Raw genomic sequence first — 9,884 nt, forward strand, 5'->3', positions numbered from 1 at the left:
GGTTTACTCACCGGCCCTCATACTCGGTGTGGAAAATGAAGGCGTGGTGAGGAAGACGGAAAAGGTATATCAGTCAAGAAGTTTTACACCCTGCCATATTCACATAGCGACGACGCTTCCAAACTCCTGCTCAGGGTCAGTATGCATATTTACTCTTATTAGTGAAATAGCTTGATACATTGACCGTTTCCTTTGCAGAGGGACGTTTGGTTTGGAGCATCTACAATACTGGTGTTGAATACTGTATTAGCCTACTCAGTGGGAATATAGCTATAATAAATTTACGTTTCATTTGACGATTAGAAACATGCTTGTATCCTGCAGTTGATTATAATGGCGAAACTGCAATTGCTTAAATTGCGAGATGATGTTGCCTTCAAAAGTCTTCTTTATTTCCGTATATGGTGGCTATTCAGAGTAATTCTCACAAGACAATTTACCCTATTTGTTCAATAGAGGTCGTGAGAGAAATGGCAAAGCGATCTTACAAACCTAAAATAATACACCCACATTTAGAGCGGTATTATCGGACGTTTAAGTACGTATCCAGAATAATACATCCACAAAAGTAACGTAACTGCTGTCTGTGTATCTAGGATGTAATTGCGCTAAACGAGCTAAATGTTAGGTTATCTATGTTGTATTAGGTTGTGCCATGAACAGTTTCCTCTCATGCTATAACTGACACCCACTTGATTGATTTAACTGTGATTCGTGGCTTCATACAGAGTTCAGGTGCTTGTATCTAAATTTGGATAGAACACAATCATTCTTTAACATATCTGTCCTTTGTTAATCAGCCAACACTTTTTAAAACGAGCATTAGATATTTATCCTTCACAGTTTGTAAATACGAATATTGTCATTTAAACTTTCCCGCAAAATGTAAACACTTTCTAGTATTTACGTTTATTTATTTTTAACATTTTAAACATTTATGTTAAACACTTATTTCATAACACTGCTTCTAATCATACCAGACAATTTAAGATTATTTAGGTCTGAACATGTATTCCAATTATCCTACACAATACAACATATTAGTGCAAAAAAAACTAAAATTTTATTTAGTGTGTGTATGTTTAAGTTTTGGGGAGTTTGGATGTATTTGTGATCTTGTAGGATGGCTGGAAGAACACACCTATGACATTGTGTTTACACAGGAGCAAGGCGTGAGAGGCACACAAAAAAAAATAGAAAGCAAGCAAAGGCAGCTCTCAAACAAGGTACCAGTCTAAACCTGACACGTAGAACTGGGAAAACCTTTACATTTATTTGGTAGCCTGTGACATTTGCTCTACTGTGATTGTTCAATTGTTGTGAGTGTCAATTTATGTTTTGACACAGAAAAATGCAAAAGTCTCCACCTTAACAGGGTGTGACTTAAGTCTTTGAAAAAACAGATGAGTTGAGCTCATCAAAGGGCATTCGTTCTATCACTCATACTAGATTAGATATCCTCCACATCCCCTTCAGATCCACTTGCTGATAACTGTTAACCTCTCGTGCTAACCGTGTCTGCTGTCTCATTGTCATAGATAGGTCCACACTTATTAATCACAATTTAATAAGGTACTTGTACAAAGTACTTAGTCATTTAGGTTTTCTTCAGACAAAGCCAGAGCTTGAATTTCTGGTAATTCCAGGATCACTTGAACAGAAGGTTAAGATCTAGTTTGGTAACATTTGGCCTCAAGCAAAGGCTGGTACTGTTAATCACATTGCACTCTGCACTAGTCTAGACACATCTGAACACTGAAGTATTGCTGTATGTGGAAAACAAAGTGCGTTGGTGTGGAACCTTCTGCGTCCCGTCCCCCCCACTCATTTATGAGTCCAGTTTCTTTTGGAAGACACTGGTGGATGTCAGCTTCAGTGAATATTGCACATCTGCACCGATGTACAAACAGCACTGAAAATGTGCACAGTGGGGTATTTAATATGATTTAATGTGCTGGCATTGTACCAGATGTTATGTAACTCGCCTCGCCAATCCTTTTATGAAAAATCTTTGCCCCACTCAAAGAAAGAAAAATCAAATTGTGAAATAAGAAAATGAAAGAATAATAATAAAGAACCTTCAAGTTCTGGATAAGAACTATTCTCACCATTTTGTCTTGTGTTTGTTTGACTAGATGGACTACTCTACAAAAACTCTGGCAAAAGGCTGCTTTGGAAAGATTTACAAACAGAAGTACAAGGATACCTGGGCTGCAATGAAGAAAGTGCCCATGGCCTACATCACCAAGGAGCAGCTCGACAGAGAGTGCAGAGTATACTAGTGTGTACATACAGTCCCCATTTCAACACCCCTTATAAAAGACACTACATAGGGCCAGGCATTCCTCTGAAAATACATTAAAACTGACATCCAGAAGCTCTAACCGACATAATTTTGCCCATGTCATTAACTTTGGTTTTTGGCTTTAAATTAGATCATATAGCATATACTTATACTTCAAATATATTTAAATTTAAATATATGCTAATACTTTGCCCACTGTTGTACTGCACATGTAGTCCGTGACTCCGCCCCATCCACTCAGCAACAGGGAAGCAACCTATTTGTAAATTTTTATAATCGCACCAATATGACCTCTTTCATTAGAAGCTTTAATTGTTGAACACTTGTCAACACTTGAACACTTGTCAGTGTCAGCAAAAAAAACAATCATTCATTAACTGTAATTGAGGCAATATTTTCAATTAATCATGATATTGATTTGAGTTCATATCACCCAGCCATAACACTGCAGCTCAAATGCTAATGTAAAATTCAAATGACAAACGACAGCTAATAGGGGACAAGATGCTATTTTCATATGACTGATCCTCCATTACTTTTGTTAGCGTTTGGGTGACGTTCTTTTAAATCAAAAGTAACTATAAATAACTAAAACTCTAGTAGTGGTATGTGGAAGAAATAGCTATAATTACTATTATTTTATCTCATCCCAGTGACTAACAGAATTTTATATCTTTCAAACTGCAGCAAAGTACATCACAATAATGTGGTTAAGCTCCTCGGGGATCCATGGCTGGAAAATGGAACGTGGCACATTCCTCTGGAGTTTATCTTTGGAGAGGATCTTGAGACAACCATATTTAACACACAGAAATCTAAAATACAGGTATATAATTTTTCATTCAGGGTAGTAAATGATTAGTAAACATAAGCAAATAACTAATTAAACAAGTGAATCTTTGTCAAAAATATGACTGAGCTGTTTCTGTGTGTTGTGAAAAGCGCTATACAAATATATTTGATTTGATTTGATTTGATTTCTCCAGTTGACCTCGTCAGTGAAGGCCACCATCATAACAGGCATGTGTGAAGGGCTGTTTCATCTTCACAGTAAAGACATCGTCCACCAGGACCTAAAACCAGACAACATCATGGTAAGAGTGTCATAAGGTTAACACAGATGGGCAATGGGAATGGTGTACTGAAAAATAGGATCTGGAAAAAATTATTAACCTGATGCACTTAGAAAAAAGTTTAAAAAGTTAAATGACTACTAAACACAATGTAAACCACGGGTCATTATGTTGTCTAAACAACATTTCTTAGTCTATGTTGACTTGACAAAAGTGGAAGAGTTAATACCAAAGTCTCAATAATGTAATAATCAACGTCCTGTTTCTGACCCTTCCATTAGGTTGAACACCAAACCCATCGTGCTGTGATCATCGATATGGGCCTGGCAAAGTTCTTTGTGAATGGCTTGAGCTCGGCCCAGAACCTGGGGAACGAGGCCTACTCGGCACCAGAGATCCTGCACAGACGTGGTATCCGGGACAAGCGCTCAGACATCTGGGCCTTTGGCAAGATAATCGCTGAACTCTGCGCAGGGATCCGGCTGCCCACAGACTTTCTGTCTTCCGTCACCATTAGGGACACTTTGAGAGACAGCCCTTACTGCGGTGTAGTGACCAGTATGGTAGCGGCAAACGCCGCAGAGAGACCCACCATGATTGAAGTGATCGGCAAGATCAGACGAGCCGGAGCGGTTGTCGAGGCAGACGCGGCCACCAGGGGCGGGGCCGTAACGGGAAAGGCTAACCCAGGTTTGGTGGCGCAAGGGGGTGGTAGAGGAAAAGTTGTAAATGACCTTGGCGTGAAGCAAATAAGGCACCCAGGCCCTGTTCCAGCCGAAGTACGGGCCCACCCGCCCCCAGCTCTAAACAATCATCGTGCCCCCCCTCCGCAGCCAGACGCATTACCCCTATATGCTGGAAGAGGGGCGATCCCTCAAAACCCACAGATACGCCTTCCGTGTCCCTTACCAACAGATGGAAGAGTGATTCAGCACTGCTATGATGAGGATACAGGCCAGATGGTGTACAAGGAGATAGTGACCAGGCATGGCAGAGTTGTTAAGTACGAGGACGTGGTGAAAATGACCAAGCCCTGAAGACCAAGACATGTAGACCTAATGGAGTCTTTTGATCACTGTCTTAGGTGCAGTAAGATTAATGATAATTGCCAGGTCTGGACATTGGAACTGTATGCTGTTTTATAGTGGTCTTGGTGCTTTTTCCCCTGTTTAAGAGGGTTGTACAACTTTGACGATTCCATGTAAATTGCAGTTGTATCAGAGGAAAACACAGATTTTTCCAAGTACTGTGAATAATGTATGATTCAGTGAAAGCATTTTGCAGAAGAAGAGCTCCTAGCAATGAGAGACTATAAAATCACTGGCAGAAAAGTTAAAATCTGAAGTCTGAATTTTTGAGAGGATATACAAATGGTTTTACTGCATAATTGACATCGAGAGCATGTACAGAGAAACTAAAGGTGAACACAGTGATTTGGGTCTTTTCACAATGCATGAGTTTTTACCAATAGTTTTGCTTGAAGTTTCAGTATTGACCTTTGAATCTCAGAGACACAGCTATGATAGAATGTGGTTTGTTTATAGTATATGTTGAAGACACATTTACTCTTTTATTTATGCTAAACGTTTTATATGTGTATACATTTTCTTTCTTTAGAACATATCAGAGTGGACTGATGCAAGGTTATTATAAATATAAATATTATATAAATATGTAAATAAATAAAAAGAAAAAATCCAACATTTTCCAAAAGTTTTGTTTCCTACACTGTAAAGATCTTAGCTGATATATTAAATGATGCTCGGAGAGCTGTGAGACAAAAATGTGAATGTAATTGCAAAAAATAAACATAACATCTCTTCAGATTGGCTTTCATGAATTACAAATGAATGAACAATTTGTTATTTATTTACTGTGCTTTTTATCATTTTGTTTCTCAACAAATACTGCAAGTGGTATATTTTTAAGAGCACGGAACTGTGTTCCTCTCCGTGCTTTCAGGGATCTCTGGAGCACTATCGCCCATGAGTGCTGTAGTCATGCACGAGGTCACTGCACGAGAGTGCACGATGAGCTGCAGAGGTGCGCTGTAGAAAACCAACGTGACACGATATCTAATGCAGACAGTGGCGTGCACAGACATTTTGGGGGGCAAGTGCTCGGGGGGAGGGGGGGGGGCACTTTTTAGCGCACTTCATTATAAAAAAATATTACAAGCACATGTTGAATGAAATTTGACTTTTATTTGTAACATTCTCTAAACGTGAGTTTTCAATGGAAAAAAGTCACACCGCCAACTGATAAAATCCATATCCAATATTAACTATATACAGTCATTGTTAAGTCCTTCAGTTAACTTCTGTTTATCCTCCACTGTCTGCAGGCCTTGTTGCATATATTTTGCAATTAGTAAATCAATAGCCTATAGGCCTACAATTAAGATAGTAAAAAGACCAAAAAGTAGGAGAAGGAGTTATAGGCTACTGAGTGTTTTCATTACATGAATGCAGATGGGCATTTTTCACAGGTATTGGGGAACTTCCCGTTTCTTCTTTCACAAACGACTGTGTTAATTTATGTTGCCTAACAAAACCTATACAACAGAAGACGTTCAGCTTAACACATAGATTTGCAAACTCTACCTTAATTATTTGTATGTGGTCGTCCTCACGTTATCTATCACTGATTTGGGCTAGAGCGACTAGTTTATCAGGTGACCAGTCGGCTAAAAATGTTAGTAGTTTGGTGCTGTGAGACATTTTACTGCACAACAAAATGATTTCACGTTGGGCTTAGAGGGCAAACGGTAGATTTGAATTTGGTAGATGTGTATGTGACCTGGCTGGTGGGGCACGGGAGAAGAAGTCTATCTGACCGTGTGTGCTGTGCTGAAGACGCTTCCTTCCACTCGCTGAACTGAACTGCTGCTGCAGCGCATCTGGTGTTAAAGGAAGAGAGAGGTCGGGTGTGTGCGAGGTGGTGGCTCATTTCAGGGCATTGTTTTTAATCGCTCAGGTTTTCTAAAGATCATTTTAAACCGACCTCAGCAACATGTTAATAATAATATATATATTTTTTTAACCGAAGTTTCAAAAGGGCACTTTCGTTGATAAAGGGCAGAGTTGCACCACCTGATGTCTATGTGTGCACGCCACTGAATGCAGACATGCCAAGTCTCCCGGAAGCTGCGGGAGTCTCCCGCATTTCGGTAGTGTCTCCCTGATACCCGCGAGTCACATATAATCTCCCGGAATTCAGAACGAGTGACCCACACAAACGCGCACACAGGCGACAGACTTTTTTTTCTCTAATCGCGAGTGGGAAGGAGAGAGAGGGGGTTCTGATTGGCCTGTTCTCCGCTCAACAACTTACTTATATTCGCCCCCCCCCCACCCCCCACCACTCTTCCACAGCGGTTTTTGGTGTGTTACTCTCAGAATGTTTAATAAAACTACGCTTAATAATTTCACAACAATGGAGCATGACAAGAAAGTAAGCTAACTGTCTAATAATTTCAATGATGTGTGTATGTTATTAGCATGCGTTTCCGCTTTAGAACTTATGAAAGCAGGCAAGAAAAGTTATAGCTGGACTTTATCGCGCTTAGCGTGTCATATTAGTTTTTGCCACAAGATGGCAGAATCGACCTTTTTCATTTTATAGTTTATTTAGTTTTCCTGCAAACAGGTGCTGCATTCCAGGCCAGGAACCAAATACTACATATGTAGTAGTTTTGGCAGTAGTAGTTGTATCAGTACTTTGCAACTTTTAAAATAGATTAATGAGTAATGGAGAGTAACAGAAAATTACAAAATTGTTTTAAATATCATTGCTTGTGATGAATTACCCATAAGATTTTCTTTCTCCCTCGCTGTATGTATTTCAAAAGTTTCGAAGGCACACAAGATGTCTTTTCTAAGTAAACACTTATTCTGTAAGTACACTGTACACTGTAAATGACATGACTTGATTGAGTCCAGCCCTGACTGAAGACACCGTTCATGAGTTCATGAACGTAAGCACGTGTTGGCATTTATATACTGATACTGTATACTGAGTAAAGCTGTGTACCTCAGTAAAACCAAATTACTGCCCTAGCAGAGACATAACAGATTTACAAAGATTACAAAGGTCTTTCCTTTGCTAATGAATTACTGCAGTCCGCCCCATTTTATAAAATCACCAATGACCACCCAAGAGCTCCTTAAGGCTTTGATATGCTTTGAAGAGATAAGCTACTAATGGTGTTATATGTCAACTAAAGTTTGCTTATGAACTCTTGACAATAACTGACACCTTTAAAAATCAAAAAGGAACAATAAGAATTTTAATAAGGACTTTTTTGCCCTTGAATAATTCTACTTTAATTCTACTATTGAAAAGTTTGGTTTCTCTCATATTTTGATGTGAGATCAGTCTAATATAAAGACTGGTTGAAAGGCAGTGTTTTGATACATTTTATCACACACTTTAAGTGTGCGGTGAGAGTCCCAACACAGCTGTTGTCCAGTATGTTTCAGTCACTCTCTCTACCTTTCCATCTTCATGTCTGTTTGCTCAACCAGTGTTTGTGTCAACAACTGTGCTGCTAACGCATTGTTGAGAAAGGTCAGTCTCTCAAATCAGTTCTAGTCAACAAAACTAGCCTGTTTTAATGTTGCTTTGTTTAATCTGAAGATATCACACTTTTGGGGCATACAGTATTACATTGTTTTATACATGTTCTTTACATGTGTTCACATTGTTCTTACCTTATTCAGATATGTATGGAGATTACAGATTTTAAAATATCATATAAAGATCAACATAATTATATTGATGCTGATTATTTTTTTCTATTGTGCAATACCCAAAATTAATTCTTGATGTTTTTGAATAATTATCTACTCTGGGGCACATAGGAAAACATAGGAAACAGAAAACCAACAGGGTTTTTTCATTTATACCAACTAAAGGCCACCCTTACATTCTTAATGAGGCACCTTTAACGATGAACACTGTATTTAACCGTGTTGTGAAAAAAGGCTTAAAACCCCAAACACCTAAACGAGAGAGAAACAGGATGAGACAGGGCAGGAAATAAATATGACTGCCAGTGACATCATCCTTCCAGAGAGTAACTAGAGCGTTTTGTCTGTGTTATTTTGACAATGCCATTTAATGGCAAGATACCCAGGAGCCAGATACACATGGAGGCAGTTTGTAACCTGCTAAATAAAATGTTACAACATGGATACAAATATAAGCCGTTGTGAGGTGGGGACACGGGGTGTTGCTGACCAAAAAGGGGCTAGTTCTCCATAAACAAGCCACTTATTTTGCCAGCAGCTAACATCATCATTCCTTCATCAGGGAAACAAGAGAGTCAGTATAAAGTTAAGTTCACATTTCACAGACTGCTTTCATTAGGCCATCCATTACTAGACTGTACTCTACTTTGAGGGTCACAGAAGACAGTAAGATCTAAGTTTGAATAAATTAGACTATGATGACATAGACAACATTAGCAAAACTTTGGAGGAGCTGTATGGATGAAACAGGACTGTGTTGGGAACGTGTGGAAGCAAAGGTGTGAGGGGTACTTGGGCCGCAGTGAAGAAGGTGATATCAGGCTACATCAGCAAGGAACAGCTGGACAGATGCAATATCTTTAAGTAGCTCTAATTGCAGGGTCTTAAGGGCTAATTAACCCAACTTTAGCTTTATTTGCATTTTTGAATGAAGTACATTTTTAAAAACTGAATGGTTTACAACTAAATTACAGCAATACTTGCATTGATGCACAGATGTGATAATGTACTTTATTGTTTATGAATTAATATATCAGTTAATTTTCATTTAGTATTATTATAATTAATTAATTAATTCATATTTATTATAATGAATTTACTGATTAATGTAATTGAATGAATTCTCCAGACCACACCCACTTTCCCAATGCCACGCCCACATCCATTCCTCACCAACAGACGCAATCTAACTCACCAGAATACTAATGGGCTTCATCAGATCCTCACTTTCACCTCCTCTAATGTTTCCTACTTATTCTACCCCCAGTCTCAGCTTCCGTGTGAAGTTTTGCTAGTTATGTTGCTTACTGAGCCGATGTCATGGTTGTTTGCTGTGCTGGTTGCTGGACCCTGCCTGGGACCACTTTGGATTGTACAGACTACAAAAAAAACCTCTCGCAATACATAGCTGGAAGAAGTCAGAGTCGGAGCAACTGACAGCTGCTCAGTGACCTGCTTGGTGAGGAAAATAAACTCTTGTGTTTGACTCCCTCTGTGTCGAGTGACTACTTTCATTACAGTTCTATAATCACCTGCACTAACTTTGAGTACATCACAACAATGCGGTTAAGCTCTTTGGGAATCCATGTCTGGAAATCAATAGGTGGCACAATTGGTGGAATATCACCGTTTATTTTTGGAGAGGATCTTGAAGCAAACATATTTAAAACTAAGAATCTATAATATGGGTTTAACACAGAGTAGACAGTAATTACAATAGGTAACTAAATAATAAAAGTGAATTGTCTGTTATTT

General features: G+C 38.9%; 1 protein-coding gene across 3 annotated transcripts; it reads left to right on the forward strand.

Moving 5' to 3' along the window:
• LOC143519275 (uncharacterized) lies at nt 1-5,204 on the forward strand. 3 transcript variants are annotated; one of them, XM_077012553.1, is made up of 6 exons: nt 23-135; nt 1,164-1,226; nt 2,136-2,281; nt 2,993-3,131; nt 3,292-3,399; nt 3,660-5,204. In XM_077012553.1, exons 3-6 carry the CDS (start codon nt 2,136-2,138, stop codon nt 4,413-4,415), a joined length of 1,149 nt encoding a protein of 382 aa, XP_076868668.1. In that variant the 5' UTR covers nt 23-135; nt 1,164-1,226; the 3' UTR covers nt 4,416-5,204. The 3 variants fall into 3 exon arrangements, with proteins under 3 accessions (XP_076868669.1, XP_076868668.1, XP_076868667.1); XM_077012554.1 differs by lacking the exon at nt 1,164-1,226 and having other exon boundaries at nt 1-135; XM_077012552.1 differs by lacking the exon at nt 23-135 and having other exon boundaries at nt 154-1,226.
• Nucleotides 5,205-9,884: the final 4,680 nt, after the last annotated feature.

This window comes from Brachyhypopomus gauderio, chromosome 7 (assembly GCF_052324685.1).
Source record: "Brachyhypopomus gauderio isolate BG-103 chromosome 7, BGAUD_0.2, whole genome shotgun sequence".
Lineage (NCBI taxonomy): Eukaryota > Metazoa > Chordata > Actinopteri > Gymnotiformes > Hypopomidae > Brachyhypopomus > Brachyhypopomus gauderio.

Bases quoted from the DNA above. Each gene is read 5' to 3' on its own strand.
- LOC143519275 (XM_077012552.1), top strand. From the start codon at position 1,008: ATGTATTCCAATTATCCTACACAATACAACATATTAGTGCAAAAAAAA. The intron at 3,132-3,291 runs GTATATAATTTT...TGATTTCTCCAG, and splicing joins CACAGAAATCTAAAATACAG to TTGACCTCGTCAGTGAAGGC. The intron at 3,400-3,659 runs GTAAGAGTGTCA...CCCTTCCATTAG, and splicing joins TAAAACCAGACAACATCATG to GTTGAACACCAAACCCATCG.